Genomic DNA, 17438 nt, shown 5'->3' on the forward strand with positions numbered 1-17438 from the left:
GGAATCCTTCACTGCGCACATTAACGCTGTGGATAAAAACATCAAGTTCACCAGGGAAGACACAAAGGACAACTGTTTGCCTTTCCTGGACTGCGCTGTGCACATTGAAGAGAACGGCAACCTCAACATCGAAGTTTACCGGAAGCCCACACATACGGACCAGTACCTCCTCTTTGACTCCCATCACCCTCTGGAACACAAACTTGGAGTAATTAGGACCCTACACCACCGGGCAGAACATGTTCCCTCTAAGCCTGAAGGAAAAAAGAAGGAACACACACATGTAAAGGAAGCACTCAAAACGTGCGGCTATCCTAAATGGGCGTTCTTAAAGTCAGCAAAGAGACACAGAAAAGAAGACCAGACACCAGCGAGGGAGGATAAGAAGGACAGACGCAACAACATTGCCATCCCCTATGTAGCCGGTGTATCAGAAAAACTCAGGAGAGTTTTCTCCAAGCATGACATCCCGGTGCATTTCAGACCCAGCAACACGCTCAGACAAAAACTGGTTCACCCGAAAGACAAAACGCCAAAACACAGACTTAACAATGTGGTGTATGCTGTACAGTGCAGCGAGGAATGCCCAGACCTCTACATTGGAGAGACCAAACAGCCACTTCACAAGCGCATGGCACAACATAGAAGAGCCACCTCCACAGGACAAGACTCAGCAGTCCATCTGCATCTTAAGGATAAAGGACACTCTTTGAGGATGCCAATGTTCACATTCTGGACAGAGAGGACAGATGGTTTGAAAGAGGAGTGAAAGAACCATTTACGTCCACTGTGAGCGACCATCTTTGAACAGAGGCGGTTTAAACGTGAGTTCATATTCACGTTTAAAAAACAACAACAACACTAAAGCTATTCTGTTATACCTGTATGCAAAAAAAAAAAAAAAAATCATAGTTAAGCAATACTGATCAATCTAATGAACTTAAACCTACACCATCCTCCCTATTCTGGTATTTTAATGAGTACTTAGTGTAAATATTAAGCAACCTAACTAATAGGGTTCCAACTCCCAGCAACAACAAAAATAAATAAATAAAAAATAGGGAACCACCCCTCATGCTCCACCTCATGATGCTTAATCGACGTAATCAATCTTAATTTGATGCAGTGTGAAAAAAAATGCACAGAAATCAATTATTTTTCAAGAAATATTAAATAGATTTAACATCTTTCTTTAACAGAATTGCAGACTGCACAGCCTTCCCAAAGGAAAAAGTACTATAGCTTACTAGGCTATATTAGACTATACAGTAATGGACTTCTATACATTTTATATCAAATTAAAACTTTGGGTGTAAGATTCAGATAATTATTTATTAAAAGCTCGACATTTTAAATGAGAATAAGAAAGAAAAGTATGTCTTTGTGCCCCCTTTTCCCTGTTCATGCCCTATCGGCCCCCCTGGCTAAACTTTGCTAGATCCGCCCCTGCACAGTTACAGCCGTCAGCTGCGTAGAAAAAGATCCTGGTGTAGAAAGTAATATTAAATAAATTCTAACGAAAGCTTATCAAGCTTAAACGTGCTGCTGTTGTTCAGCCGCTGGTTTCCTCTTTCTGGTGCAAAGTGGGCCAAAAACAAACAAGAGAGACGGACTCGCGACAGAAAAGCCGATCAGCTGATCATTAAGCAGTTTCATGATTGAAGTAGCAGCCGGAGAGCGAGAGGCAGTCGCTCGTTAAGCTTAACGCAGGAATGCTTTACAAACATTCAGAGATGGACTTACACACTTGCTTTACTTCTCTCGGGGATAACTTTGTCAGAGATGAAATGCCAGGTTGGTAGCGAAGCTCCAAATGCTCAACCAGACCACCACAGGTCTCGCACGTCACAGACGCTCTATCACGTGACCACACTGCTCCGACGTGCTAAGGTTATGAGGCGAGTTACGGCGTCCCGCAAGTTTTGTGAGGCGCTTTCTTGATATTTAATGGATCGGATTACATTTTTTATTTCTCTCCAATATCTGATCGAGTAATTTAGGTCATTATCGGACCGATACCGATAAGTAATATCGGATCGGTCCATCTCTACACAGAACCACTTAAAAGCCATGTTCAGCCCACACACAGGCCTGAGCATACAATGTTCACTAAGCATCAAAGTATGCAGTAGAAGAACAGGACATCCCAACATAACAAGAGAGGAAAGCCATGTGGGAGATGTGCACAAACAAACAGCTTGAAGGATGACAGTTCTGCAAAAGAGAAGAGGCGCAAAAAGTGCAATAAAATGACCCGCTTTGCTAAAGTGTGCCGTTTGGAAACACCACATCAATCCAACCTAGTGTACTCTAGCAAACCTAACACTCCTAGCGAAGAAGGGGGATCAGATTTGAGTTTGGTACTTGGATGCAGAACAGGATTTCATCATCCGCAGTTTGTGAAAACTGTAGATTCACAAATAATGGAATCTTTTCCGAGGTATGCTTCATGTACTGATTAACATACAGTTCAAAGACATGCAATAGGGTGCACACTGGTTATGCCATTACGGATTTTGCTATATGAATATGCTCAAGAGTCTGTTTGAGCTAAAAACCTGAAATACACTCAACAAAAATATAAACGCAACACCTTTGTTACTGCTCCCATTCCCCATGGGATGGACGTAGAGACCTAAAATTCATTCCAGATACACAATATAACCATCCCTCCCAAACAGTGGTCACAAATCAGTCCAAATGTGTGGTAGTGGGCACATCTGCCATATTGAGATAATCCATCCCACCTCACAGGTGTGCCACATCAGGATGCTGATCTGACATCATGAGTAGTGCACAGGTGTACCTCAGACTGCCCACAACAAAAGGCCACCCTGGAATGTGCAGTTTTGTCTCACAGCAAAATGCCACAGATGCCACAAGCAATGAGGGAGCGTGCAATTGGCATGCTGACAGCAGGAATGTCAACCAGATCTGTCGCCCGTGCATTGAATGTTCATTTCTCAACCATAAGCCGTCTCCACAGGCGTTTCAGAGAATATGGCAGCACATCCAACCGGCCTCACAACCGCAGACCTCGTGTAACCACACCAGCCCAGGACCTCCACATCCAGCAGGTTCACCTCCAAGATCGTCTGAGACCAGCCACCCAGACAGCTGCTGGAACAATTGGTTTGCACAACCAAACAATTTCTGCACAAACTGTCAGAAACCGTCTCAGGGACGCTCAACTGCATGCCCGTCATCCTCATCGGGGTCTTGACCTGACTCCAGCTCGTCGCCGTAACAGACTCGTGTGGGCAAATGCTCACATTCGATGGCGTCTGGCACGTTGGAGAGGTGTGCGCTTCACGGATGAATCATGGTTCACATTGTTCAGGGCAGATGGCAGCTGAGAATGTCCCAGTTCTTGCATGGCCAGCATACTCACCGGACATGTCACCCATTGAGCATGTTTGGGATGTGCTTGACCGGCGTATACGACAGCGTGTACCAGTTCCCACGAATATCCAACAACCTCGCACAGCCATTGAAGTGGAGTGGACCAACATTCCACAGGCCACAATTGACAATCTGATAGACTCCATGCGACGATGTGTTGCACTGCATGAGGCAAATGGTGGTCACACCAGATACTGACCGGTTCTGGGTCCCCAGACCCCCAATAGCGCAAAAAACTGCACATTCCAGGTTACTTGCAAAAAGAATAAAATAAAAATCTGAGTTTAACAAAACATTTTAAATGTAAATATCAAGCTTACCTTTCTTTTTCCATGAAATGTGCTTGTGGGCACGCCAGCCATTTTGAAAAGGTGGGCAAAACAATTGGCAAGGCCACACCCCCACACGTGTGATATAATTTTAAAGGTACTGTTGCCCTCTCTAAGAAACATCAGGACTTAGAGGAGTGGCAAGTAGAGTATGCGAGCTACAAGCAAAAACTAAAATGTGTACTACAGTGTGTAAAAATGAAATACTGGGTCATCAGGGGGACATGAGGGACATTTATAAAACTAAAAGTCCCACTAACCTTAAAGTGCACTTGAAAAGCTCACACAAGAAGGCTAACCTAGCTTACCTAGAAGACCTCATCAGGGGGAGCACACTCCCCCTCCTTGAAGAGCTCACCCACTCAACCCGCATCCCCAGAAAACAGCTAACCCCAGATAAGGCAGCGTGATGTATCCCGAGACAACAGGACTGGGACATCTAAATAAAGGTGTGAAACAATCGCCTTCAAAAGGTTATCAATTCACTTCAACCAAAATTAGGACCACACGGTGCGGCAAGAGTTAATAGTTATTAGTCTCAACACCCAAGGATAACCAGAAGAGCATGACTGATATGATGGAACTGGGATTTTGTTACACTTAATTTTTGCAAAACACAAATAAAACTAAATTGAAACTAAGGATTTTCAGAAAATAAAAACTAAACTAAACTAGCAAACAATTGGTAAAAACTGATTAAAACTGATGAAAATTGCAAAACTATTACAACCCTGGTCCAGACTAAGATGGTGTTGGACATCTTCAGGGCAGAAAAGGGTTGGTGTGACCAAGGTGTGGTTTGGCTTGTTGTATGTACATTTCAAAATGTTACAGCTCTGGATGGACCAGTTACCAGGGCATGGAAGGATGACAGACTTTATTACATGAGGAGAAGGGACATTTTCGGGATCGAAGATCCTCAGGGAGGACAAGGCTGGAGCAACGGTACTCGAGAGAAGAATTTCTGATACTTTCTGAGATATGATGTCACCAACCTTCTCTTTTAATTGTCTAGCTCCAATGAATTGACACATGGGAGTGTGTCAAAAAGGGGGAAGTTGAGTCCGAACATCAAACAATGGTTTTATGAACATCTTATGAAGTTATTTCTGTGTTTAATAATTTAGCTATGGTAAAACTTAAGCTTATAATGTGTTAGACTTAGAAAGGGTTCACTAATTTTTGATTTCTTTTACACACACATAGATTATGATTAGAATAGGTCCTGAACATAATATTTTAAACCAAATTTGAATCATTAGAACAACAATGGATAACAATATTAGATTATCAAGGCTAGGGAGAGAGGTGTTTTGGTTTTCTGTCTCTTGCAGAGAAAGGAAGAGACACCAGACGGGGACACGGAGATGTGAGGACCCTTCACAGCAGAGACAGATGTAGGGACAGCCGAGACAGCAACTGGGGTCAAGTGTCATGACGTTTGGGCTCCTGGAGAAGATGGATCCCACAAACACAGCAATAACCATGAAGGGGTTGGCGAAAACCAGGAACACCAGACCAACGAGGTTCGAGAGGCTCTTGGCAAAAAGGGGGACACACCGGTGAACCCAAAACACACAGATCCTTGTTTGAAATCGGGGCAGAATAATCCCCAGAACTGTGCAATGACTAAAGGGTGGTCTAACCCCGGAGGTCGAAGAAAGAAGCTGAGAATCACCCAACTGGAAGACACTGGTAGCTGCAGCAATAAAAATAAAGGTTAAAAGCTCCTTAGACAGAGGTTCTAGTCTAAGTACATTTGAAAGGTATAAGGTGGCATTAAAATGGGAGTGGAAAACTGGAGCACCAAAATAAAGCTGTGGGAGAATTGGGGAGTGATGGGAGTGTCATCTGTAACTGCTGTTATGGTTGTAAATCTGTAAGACCGGTTATGCTTCCATCCAGCGTAGTCATCCGACCGGTCCATGCTATATCGCCCCTCCCGACCCGGAGTGAAATAACGTTTTGTAGAAAAGTTTGATCGATTCGCTCTCGCTCTCTTTTAAAAAATAATAATTTCTCCGGGATTTTTTCTCATATGCTTATGGTACCCGACAGAGTAAGCATCCCGAGCTCTCGGAGGTAATTGACCGGGATGAACCGACGGTCATCTGACTCCTTCTTGATGTGCGTAAAACAAGGCCGTTTTCTTTTAGGGTTTCCTGTCTGTTGAGAGTTTTCTGCTAATGTTGCTAATGTTTCACTGTTGGAAAAGTGACTCTAAAAAACAGAAAAGTCTTTCCCACACAATACCTCTTCTGAGGGTGTTTTAATAAAGTTATTTGGGGCCGATTTCTAAATAGGACCGAGTTTTGAATATGGGCGCGGTGCTTTTTTTTAAACTCTGGGTTATTTTTACAGATACAAGGATGTAGCTTGCCTCCACATAAATGCATTCCGTTACTAGTCAGAAAATCCTAAAGGTTTTTTATTTTATTACATCTGTAATAAGGTTAATATAAGAAAGTAAAATACATCTGCTATTGTAAAAAGAAATGGCTCTCTACAAGCAATGTAAAGTCCTTCTTTTCATGACAAGCGCTGGTGTAGCTTGCCTCCACCACTCGCTATATATATATAAATGCAATCCGTTAACAGTCAGATCATCTTAAAGGTTTTTATTTTATTGCGCATGTAATAAGATTAACGTAAGAAAGCAAAATAAAGCCGCTATTAAAAAAAGAAATAGCTCTTTACTGAGAAAATGGTTATCAAGATCATTGTCATAATACTGAAATATTTAAACAGAATTCAAACTGTTGTCTGTGGAGAACTAAATGCCGCGATCATTCTCTCTGTCTCTATACAGCACTGACTTATCAGAAATATGCTGCATTACCCCCCAGGAACCCCTCCCTTTCTGATCAGAATTATCCCTCAACCATCCCCCCAGGAACCACCCCTACTTTTTTCCCCCACCGGATGCGATTAGTCACACATATGGAATCGATTAGACACTTCCGGAGTACTTCCGGTGAGGTCAAAAGGTCAAGGCTAGGGCCATCAATCAAATTTTGACACAAGCCATACACCTAAGCTCTCTAAAGTTTCTACTCAGGTATTATCAGTTGTTATGAGGGTAACGCAAGGATTGTGTTTTTGCTTCTCAACAAACTAATTCAACCCCCCAATGCTTTACCACCACACTTCTATTCTTCTGAAACCTATAACTCCTTGATGATTTTCTGGACTACAAAAATCAATAACATCCACCAGAAACTCAGTTCAAATGTTCTGTCTACCCCCTCTCCAGAACCTTTTCTCTATTTTGAGCCGTTTTCCACTTTTCATCTTCCCAATTTATCTGATATTTCTGAGTTTATATGTAAATCAAAGCCTGCCACACGTCATCTTGACCCTATGCCTACAGGGCTTGTGGAATCCCGCCTCTCTTCCTTACTCCCACTCATCTCTGCTATCATCCACTCTTCACTCACCGCCGGTATCATTCCCTCCTTATGCAAGATTGCTTCAGTCACTCCCATCCTGAAAAAAACCTTCTTTAAACCCTAACAACTTTAACAACCTCCCTCCGATTTCTAATCTACCCTTCATCTCTAAAATACTCAAAAAAGTAGTTGCAGTTCAACTTCATTCACACCTGGTTAATAATAACATCTACGAGAGATTTCAATCTGGTTTTCGTTCATATCACAGTATAGAAACTGCTCTACTTAAAGTCACTAATGATCTTATAATAGGAGCTGACTCTGGTCTTCTCACCATTCTCGTCCTTTTGGATCTGAGCTCAGCCTTCAACACCATCTCTCACTCTGTCCTTCTAAGCAGACTTTCCTCTCTCGGCATCTCTGACACACCCCTAGCCTGGTTTCAATCATATCTCCTTGACCGCTCCCAGTTTATTCAACTGAAATCATTCCGCTCTCGTCTATTCCCGGTCACTTCTGGTGTACCCCAAGGTTCTGTCACGGGACCGAGTGGTCTGTACTGAACTGAACTCAGGCGCAGAAACCCAGAGCAGAGACAGCAGATGGTTTAACAATATTTTATTAGGCTTAAGCACTAGAAACGTAGCAAGGACAAAAATAAACAATAAGACATAGAGTTTGACGTGGTGTGGCCTGGGAAACGTGGCTAGGGCGAGGGAACAGGGCCTGAGATGCAGAGTGGAGCTGAGCAGGGAACAGTCATATTGCAGTAGGGGACACAGAGTGTTGAGAGGGGAGTGACGAGAATCCAGGGGAGCTGAGTGGCGTGGCAAGGCTGACCTGAGATCCGGGGTCTTCATATGGAGTGTGATGGCAGGAGGGCAGGCAGGTGAGGCACAGAGTAATTTTCAAAATGATTGCTTGGTATCCTGAGTCCAGAGGTAGAGCATGAGCCAAGATGAATCCAGCAAATGGGTTGATGACGAACTGGCGGTGTATGAACATCAAGGTGTGGCTTAAATCCCTCTGGCTTGATTGCCTGGAATTGGCTCCAGGTGTGCAGGAGCTGGAGGAGGTGGCCCTGCCCAGGGGTGGATCCCAGGTAGGTTCAGAAGCCTTATGGAAATTCCAGCCACCCACCGCAGACCATGACAGGTTCTTGGGCCCTCTTCTCTTCATAATATAATCCTCCCTCTAGGTACCATTTTCCGCAAATTTGATCTTAACTTTCACTGTTTTGCTGATGACACCCATATCTCTCCTGCAAACCTGATTCCTCCCTCCCACCTTCTTCCTTTACAGAATGTCTATCCAAATTAAAATCCTGGTTTAGCTCTAATTTGCTAAAGCCCAATGAGGATAAAACTGAAATCCTCCTTACAGGCACCAAATCCAACCTTTGAAGGTGAACCATTTCTTACTCACTATCGTTAACTCCACAGTTTTCCCTTCTCCTCAGGTTAAGAGCCTTGGTGTCATCCTAGACAGTTCACTTTCCTATAAATCTCACATCAATAATCTCACCCGTTCTGCCTATTTCCATCTACGCAACATTAACAGATTACGTCCTTCTCTTTCCACCCAGTCTACATCCATTCTTGTCCACAGTCTTGTTACCTCCCATATGACTACTGCAATTCTCTTTTGCATGTTCTCCTCCAAAAATCCCTCCATAAGCTTCAACTGGTTCAGAACTCTGCTGCTCGCATTATCACCAAAACCCCCTCCTACCAGCACATCACCCCTGTTCTTCAGGAACTTCACTGGCTCCCAGTGGAATTCCGGATAATATACAAACTTCTTGTGCTCACCTTCATGGCCATTCATAACCTTGCACGTCCTTACCTTTCTGACCTGTTAAGCACTACCACAAGAATGCACTGCTGAAGCAGGGGAGGAAACTAAAAGGATCGAACGTCTACATGAATGACCATCTAACCAAATCCAATGCTGACATAGCGAAGAAAGCACGATACCTAAAGAAACTGGGTAAAATTCAGAACACCTGGACTGCAAACTGTAAAATATTTATAAAGCTCAACGGTACACCGGAGGAAGCCAAGGTGCTGGTCATCAAATGCATCCAGGATCTGGAAAAATATTAACAGGTCACATGACTACAAAGGCAAGGAGCTGGACAAACAATCTACAGTCATCAAAGCAGGTAATAGAAGACGACAACGGAAGCTAAAGCGTAACGTATTCAAGGATGAAACAATCAATTAATTCATTATCTGGGAATTATACATTGCTACCACAGAGGATTGCTAATCAGGAGATAAATTCACCAGTAAACACGGAATACAAAACACACTTCACAGAGCAGGACATTGATCCAGAACTGAACTTTTTTAACATCAAAAATACCTGCTACTATCATACTGAAGAACAATTCAACAAAACTGTCAAGGTCGACGGCAAAATATCTATAATCCACTTTAATAGTAGAAGTTTATATGCAAATTTTCACAAAATAAGGGAATATTTAAGCAAATTTACACATCCATTCAGTGTGATTGCAGTATCTGAAACATGGATTAATAAAGAGAAAGGAGAGGACTTTGTAATAGATGGATATGAATTAAATCTTACAAATAGAAAGAATAAGAATGGCGGTGGTGTGGCCTTGTTTGTGGATAAAAATTTAAAATACAGTATGGTGGGAAAAATGTTGATGGTGGTGGATAATATATTAGAGTGTGTAACAATAGAAATTAGTATGGGAAAAGAGAAAAATGTCATTGTAAGCTGTATATATAGAACACCAGGTTCTAATATTGAAATTTTTAAGGAGTGGGTAGATAAAACATTCATTAGGACAAATCAAAAAGTCATGTTCATTTGTGGGGATTTTAACATAGATCTACTAAATCCAAACAAGCAGAGAACGACAGAGGAATTTATTAATACAATGTATAGCTTGGGACTTTTTCCAGTGATCACTAAACCCAGCAGGATTACAGCACAGTCGGCAACCCTAATAGACAATATATTTACTAATGAAATAGAAAATAGAACCATAAGTGGTCTCCTAATTAATGACATCAGTGATCATCTACCTGTTTTTATAGTGTATAACAGCAATTACAGGAAGGTTAAACAGGAAAACACAATAAAATACAAACAAGTGAGAACAGAAGAGTCAATAAACGCATTCAAAAGTGATTTACTCAAGCAAGAATGGGAGATGCTGTATAAGGAAAAAAATATTGATAAAGCTTATGAGATTTTTTTAGGAAAATTTAAACTGTTATATAATAGTCATTGCCCAGTAAAGAAATATAGTAAAAAACAAAAATATGCAGAGTGCCCATGGATTACAAAAGGATTGCAAAATGCATGTAAGAAGAAAAATACCTTATACAGAGAATTTATAATGAACAGAAGCACAGAAGCTGAAAATAAATACAAGAAATATAAAAATAAATTAACGAGTATTTTAAGGTCATGTAAAAAGGAATACTATGAAAAATTACTGATTATGAATAAAAATAATATTAAAGGGATCTGGAAAACATTAAATACCATCATCAAAAAGGGCTCGGGGCAGGCAGACTATCCTTCGTATTTCGCAAATAATGATAGAAATATTACTAATATGAGAGATGTGGTAAATGAGTTCAATAAATTCTTTGTAAGTGTTGGGCCAGACTTGGCTGAAACAATTCCTGATATAACAGATTCTGTAGAGAAAGAAACTAGACTCATTGACCGCAATCCTCATTCAATGTTCTTAACGGTGGTGGAAGAAAGGGAAATCATTGATATTGTTGGGAAATCACAAACAAAAAACTCTACAGACTCTGACGACATTCATATGGAAATCGTTAAGAGAGTGATAGAGGGCATTTCCAAACCCTTAACACACATTTGCAATTTGTCCATACAAACTGGTACATTCCCAAAACAAATGAAAACAGCTAAAGTAACACCACTGTTTAAAAATGGTGACAGACACCAATTCACAAATTATAGGCCTGTCTCTCTACTTTCGCAATTTTCAAAAATACTGGAAAAAGTCTTTAGTAATAGACTTGACAAATTTATAGATAAACACAAAATAATAACGGATAGTCAGTATGGTTTCAGATCAAATAGATCAACATCATTGGCATTAATGGAACTGATCGAAAATATCACCAACAATATAGATAAAAGACAATGTATAGTTAGTGTATTCATTGACCTAAAAAAAGCTTTTGACACAATTAATCATGACATATTACTTGATAAACTGGAGTACTACGGCATTAGAGGAGTGGTGTTAGAATGGGTAAAGAGTTATTTGAGAGACAGGCAGCAATTTGTGAAAATTGGGGAATATCAATCAGAGTGTATGGACATTGTTTGTGGAGTTCCGCAGGGGTCAGTACTGGGACCAAAGCTGTTTATCCTCTATATCAATGATATATGTAGAACATCAGATATACTACAGTTTATTCTATTTGCAGATGATACAAATATTTTTTGTGCTGGAGAGAATTTACAGCAGCTTTTGGAAATTGTCACACAAGAAATGATTAAACTGAAAACATGGTTTGATAGAAATAAGCTATCATTAAATTTGGAAAAAACTACATTTATGTTATTCGGAAATTGTAAAAAAGATGCAGGAGCAAAATTATTAGTAAACAATGTTGAAATAGAGCAAGTTTCGGATACAAAATTTCTGGGTGTGATAATAGATAACAAAATCTGCTGGAAACCTCACATAAAGCATATACAAGCCAAACTGTCAAGAAGCATCTCCGTACTGAGTAAAGTTAAATATTTTTTGCCTTCCAAATCACTCCGGGTACTTTATTGTTCACTTATATTGCCATATTTGGAATACTGTGTGGAAATTTGGGGAAACACATATAAAACTGCACTTCAACCAATATGTAAAATTAAAAAAAAAGCAATCAGGATGATTAATAAAGCAGGATTTAGAGACCATACTAACATCATGTTTTTGAAATTAAAAATACTGAAGTTTATGGATCTTATAAAATATAAAACTGCAAAAATTATGTACAAGGCCAGATACAATATGTTACCAGGAAATATACAGAGGATGTTCTATGACAGAGAAGGAGACTATGAATTGAGGGGGAAATTGAATCTAAGGATTCTTAAAGCACGGTCAAAGGTTAAAACCTTTTGTGTCACTATTTATGGGGTAAAACTGTGGAATAGTTTTACTATAGATCTACAGCAATGCTCAGGAATTAGTAAGTTCATGAAAATACTTCGAAAACTGATTTTGGAAGAATATGATACCGATAAAGATGATCACCCATTGTATGTATAAAAATATCAAATTATATCCAAATTATATCAATCACGGTAGCCATGTTTATATAGGTTCTCCTCGTGTATTGTGTGGAGTATGTGATGATGGGAATTAGGTGAATTATGTGGGATCAATAAGATGTTGAGCAGGGGTAGGAATTAATAAGTATGTTCATACTTCTTCCTACTCCTTTTCAGACCAAACATTGTTACATTATGTCAGACGATTTTGTTTTATTTCATTATATTTTTTTTTTGTTTATCTGAACACATACGTGTGTGTGTGTATATCTACATATATATTCGTATCTGTAAATGAAAATATATGTAGTGTGTATATATTGTTTTTTTGTTTTATATGTCTGAAACAAATAAAGATACAATACAATACAATACCTATTCTGCCCGCTCACTTTGATCTTCTTCTTCTATCCAGCTTTTGCCTTCCTTCCGCCTCACCACCATGGGAAGCAGAGGTTTAAGCTGCTCTGCTCCCAGGTTGTGGAACTCTCTACCCCCAGATACAAGAAACACTGGTTCTCTCTCCCAGTTTAAATCTCAACTCAAAACCCATCTGTTCAAATCTGCATATTAACTGTGAACCCACTGTTTGTTAATTTTATCTTGTGCTTTTGTTTTATTGTTCTTTATTGTGTCATTGTTCTATTATGTGTTTTTATCTATTGTGAAGTGTCCTTGCGTATCTTGAAAGGTGCTTTATAAATAAAATTTATTATTATTATTATTATTATTATTATTATTATTATTATTATTATTATTATTATTATTACATCATACTGTGACTTTTACGCTTGACACTGGAGCCACTGCTAATGCTATACCCATCCAGCTGTTCAAGAAGTTTTACAAGCAGGTCAGCTTGGCACCACCCACACACACTATCTGATTATGAAGGAGAAAACTGAGTATAAAAGGCACATGCCAGCTGAAGTGCAGGCGGAAAGACATTCATAAGTTGCTGACTTTTGACAAAGTAGAAAGAGCAGCACCCCCATCCTAGGTTTGAGAGCATGCTTGGATCTGGACCTAGTCAAGCTGCTCTTGTCAGTACAGGTCACAGGCATCAAGGAAGAGTTTGCTGATGTGTTCAAAGGTATAGGGAAATTTCAAGGGGAATGCGACTTACACATTGACCCAAATGCTCTGACCGTTGTGTATCCCCCTCAGAGTATCCCTTTTACAGTGTAAGAACGACTGAAACAGGAGTTGGACCAAATGGAAAAAACGGCATAATCATCAAAGTAAAAGAACGCACAGAATGGGTAAATGGGCTGGTGGTCGTAGAGAAATGTAATGGGAAACTCAGAGTATGTCTTGATCCATGCGATTTAAACAAAGCCATCAAAAGATATCATTACCCTCTTCCAACATTGGGTGACATCATGCCAAAACTGGCAGGAGCACAGTATATCAGCGTCATGGATGGTTGTTCAGGCTGTTGGGCCATCCAGGTAACCACCATGTCATCACTCCTCACCATCTTCAACACGACCTTTGACAGGTACCGTTTTCTGCACCTTCCTTTTGGAATAATATCAGCACAGGACATTTTCCAAAAGAAAATCAATGAGACTCAGTGGCGTAGCAGCCATCGTGGATGACATCCTCATGTATGGCAGAACAAAAGAGGAACATGATGAGAACCTTCGTGCCATGCTAGAGCGCACAAAGGAATGAGGAGTGTGCCTGAATCCAGAGAAATGCGTCATAGGCACCACCGAAGTGAGCTACTTTGGACACAAACTCACCCGGGAGGGCATCCAGTCAGACCCAAAGAAAATACAGGCTATCAAGAACATGCCCCCCTGAGAACAAGAATGAGCTCAGACAATTCTTGGAACTACCTGTCTAGATTTGCACCACGAAGTGAATGCACATCTGGGATCAGAACCAGTGTCCACATCTCCTCAGACCTGACATAGTCTGCGCACATTCAGGTCCAGTCCAAAAAGGCTAAGCAGCACCTATACCATCTCCGATAACTGAGGAAAATTGGGATCTCTCCAGTAATCCTTAGCACTTTCTATGCAGGCGCTGTGGAGAGTATTCTCACACAGAACATGTTAAGGCCTAAAAAGCTTTTCAGAGAGGGGCTGCTCTCCCCTCTCTACAGGACATTTACACCAGGAGATGTTGGTCCAGCGCAGTTCAGATATTGAAGGACCTGTCCCATCACAGCAACAAACTGTTTAAACTTCTGCAATCAGGTAGAAGGTTCCGCACCATTCGGGCAAAAACTGAGAGGCTCAAGATTGCTTTCCTCAGGCAATCCAAGTCCTAAACCAGAACATGCCACCCACTCCCCCCAGCATCCATAAGTGACTAAGACAGGACTTATTCTCATACCATGCCTGATTCTGTTGGCCTGATTCTTTTCTTTTTAGGTCTCACTACGGCACAAGACACTTTAACACACACTCACTCATTATCCGGTTTTCAATTCAAATTTCCAGATTATTTTATTTTATTTTATTCTATTTATTTAATACATATAACTGACTTACTTGCTCTATATAATGTCCTCCTTTTTGTATATAATTCACTTACTGTATATAATGTTCTCTTTTTGCATAGTCGAGGAGCGTATCAGGACACATTTCAATGCATGTTGTTCTCGTATAACTATACATGTGACAAATAAACAATCTTGAATCTTGAACCACGACAAAGTATTTCAGCAAATGAAGGATCTCATAACCAGAGCCAGCTCCCATACTAGCATACTACGACACAAACAAGGAGCTATGCCTACAGGTTGATGCATTAAAGTATGCCTCGGGAGCTATGTTAACACCTACATATACGGCAATAGGGCCATCGTCGAATCAGATCACAAGCCCTTGGATCACATATTGAAGAAGCCAATCTCTGTGGGCCCGGCTTGTCTGCAACATATGTTTCTACAGCTGCAGAGATACGACATAGAGATTGTGCACCGGCCTGGAAAAGACATACCTGTGGCCGACACTCTATCCAGGAAACCATTGCTTGACCAATACAGCACGCTGAGCAAAAGCATGGAAGTCTCAGTGCTAAACAGCCTACCAATGAGGAACAAAAAACTCTCAGAAATACAGGCTGCAACACTTCTGGACTTTTCAGAGATGAAATTTCACACTATAATATCATCATCTTCAAAGGTGACAAAATCATAGTGCCTGCAGCCCTGAGAAGCAATATGCTGGAAAATATCCACATTGGGCAAATGCGGCTTGAGAGGAGTAAACAGAGAGCTAAGGATGCCATCTCCTGGCCAGGCATGGGCAAAGTGGAGTGGAGAGGAGAAGTATTCTATATGTCAGGAAAGGCATGCAGTGAACCCCAAAGAACCTCTCATTTTGCACCAGATCCCTGAGAGACCATGGCAGGTCATGGCCTCAGACCTTTTCACCTGGCGTAGACAAGACTACATAGTAGTTGTGGACTATTACAGCTGCTATTTTGAGCTCAAAAGACTATTCTTCACCACTGCAGGGTCAATCATTTAAAAAAAATGAAGGCTGTATTTGCCAGCCACAGGATACCAGAGAAACATATTTCGGATAATGTCAAGAGATTTTTGTTTTTATATAATTTGATCAGCTTCATGAAATGTGTTTTTCTGTTTACTGAGCAATCCAAATGTCTATGTGACTTTTCACCTAATAACTTTTGTGATGAACTTATTCAGCTACTAAACCACTTCCTGTTTTCAGAGAACAGTTAGATGTAGAGAAGAAAAACCGCAGCTCTTTCCGAGAACTGTAGATTTAGAAAAGGGGAAGAACTTGTTGATTCTGAGTGATGTTGTTATTTTACACATACACACACACACACACACACAGACATGTATAAAATAAAAGTACGCAGGCAGAAGCGGCGCAGTTCGCAGGGTGCGTTTGCTGCTGCCCACACGTGTAAAAATGACTGCAGTCTCTCTGTGTGTTTTCTAACTCAGGTGTCTCAGCTGAAGAACTACAGGGTGATTTAAAGAAATCCCCTGTCAGATAATCACCCACAGTACAGCTCTCGGTAGTTCAAAGACTTTGCAGTCACATGAGACTCAAGCCCTTTGTCTCAATAAAGCAATGGCCTTGTGGAAAGAAGAACAGCCAAATTAGTTCTGTATAAGGTTCATGCCCAGGGAGTTCATCCCTAAATGTCTCTGTTGGAGCAAAGGTACACGCCAGTAGTGATGTTCGATTCGTGAACGAATCGTTCAATACTCAAGAATCACTTTACTGACTCGTGAATCATGATTCACAAGCGCAACTCACTGACTCATCCCTGTTGCTGTTAGCAAACTAATTCCATTAGTAGAAATATATCTAGCTTATAAGTAAAATTGTGGGGGAAAAAACAACAGCCAGTTTCTTAACAAAAACATTTCTGCTCTGAAATGGAAGAAAATACCCTGAGTAGAAGCTCACATCAAGACAATAGCTCCTCAGTTCACAGTAGCATCGCTCAGCTAGCATGCTAACAGCACATTTGAGTTACTCACCCCCTCTCTTGCTGTGCTGAATCATAGCATAAGCGAATCACTCAGGACTCACTAACCCCCTCCCTCCTGGCTCACAGCTTCTTCTTCTTCTTGGTTGGCAACCAATGTGAAGGTGCTTTACCGCCCCATGGCTCACAGCTCAGTGGAAATTTAGATGTCTTCATCAGATGCGAGATAGTGGACTCTTATAGGTACCTGGGTGTTCACCTGAATAATAAACTGGACTGGAGCCACAACACTGATGCTCTTCACAGGAAGGGTCAGAGCAGACTCTACCTGCTGAGGCGGCTGAGGTCATTTGGAGTCCAGGGAGCGCTTTTAAAGACCTTCTATGACTCTGTGGTGGCATCTGTCATTTTTTACAGTGTGGTATGTTGGAGCAGCAGTTTATCAGCAGCTGAGAGGAAGAGGTTGGATAAACTCATCAGGAAGGCCAGCTCTGTTCTGGGATGCACCCTGGACCCAGTGCAGGTGGTGGGAGACAGAAGGACTCTGGCCAAAATAACATCTCTGATGGACAGAGTCTCCCCCCCATGCATG

The 17438-nt window shown here is 41.0% G+C and overlaps 1 protein-coding gene across 1 annotated transcript in view; it reads left to right on the plus strand.

The window, feature by feature from the left end:
• Positions 1–8068: 8068 nt before the first annotated feature.
• Positions 8069–17438, plus strand: part of LOC146606906 (uncharacterized) — a 34772-nt gene continuing 25402 nt past the window's right edge. Inside the window, exons 1-3 of the mRNA XM_085349305.1 lie at positions 8069–8129; positions 8176–8222; positions 8983–9109. Of these exons, the coding sequence (XP_085205431.1) occupies positions 8069–8129; positions 8176–8222; positions 8983–9109 (235 nt within the window). The remainder of the gene's footprint in view (positions 8130–8175; positions 8223–8982; positions 9110–17438) is intronic.

Source organism: Diplotaxodon limnothrissa, unplaced genomic scaffold (assembly GCF_057381915.1).
Source record: "Diplotaxodon limnothrissa isolate DT_005_m unplaced genomic scaffold, D_limnothrissa_male_GT1.1 unmapped_scaffold_4, whole genome shotgun sequence".
NCBI lineage: Eukaryota > Metazoa > Chordata > Actinopteri > Cichliformes > Cichlidae > Diplotaxodon > Diplotaxodon limnothrissa.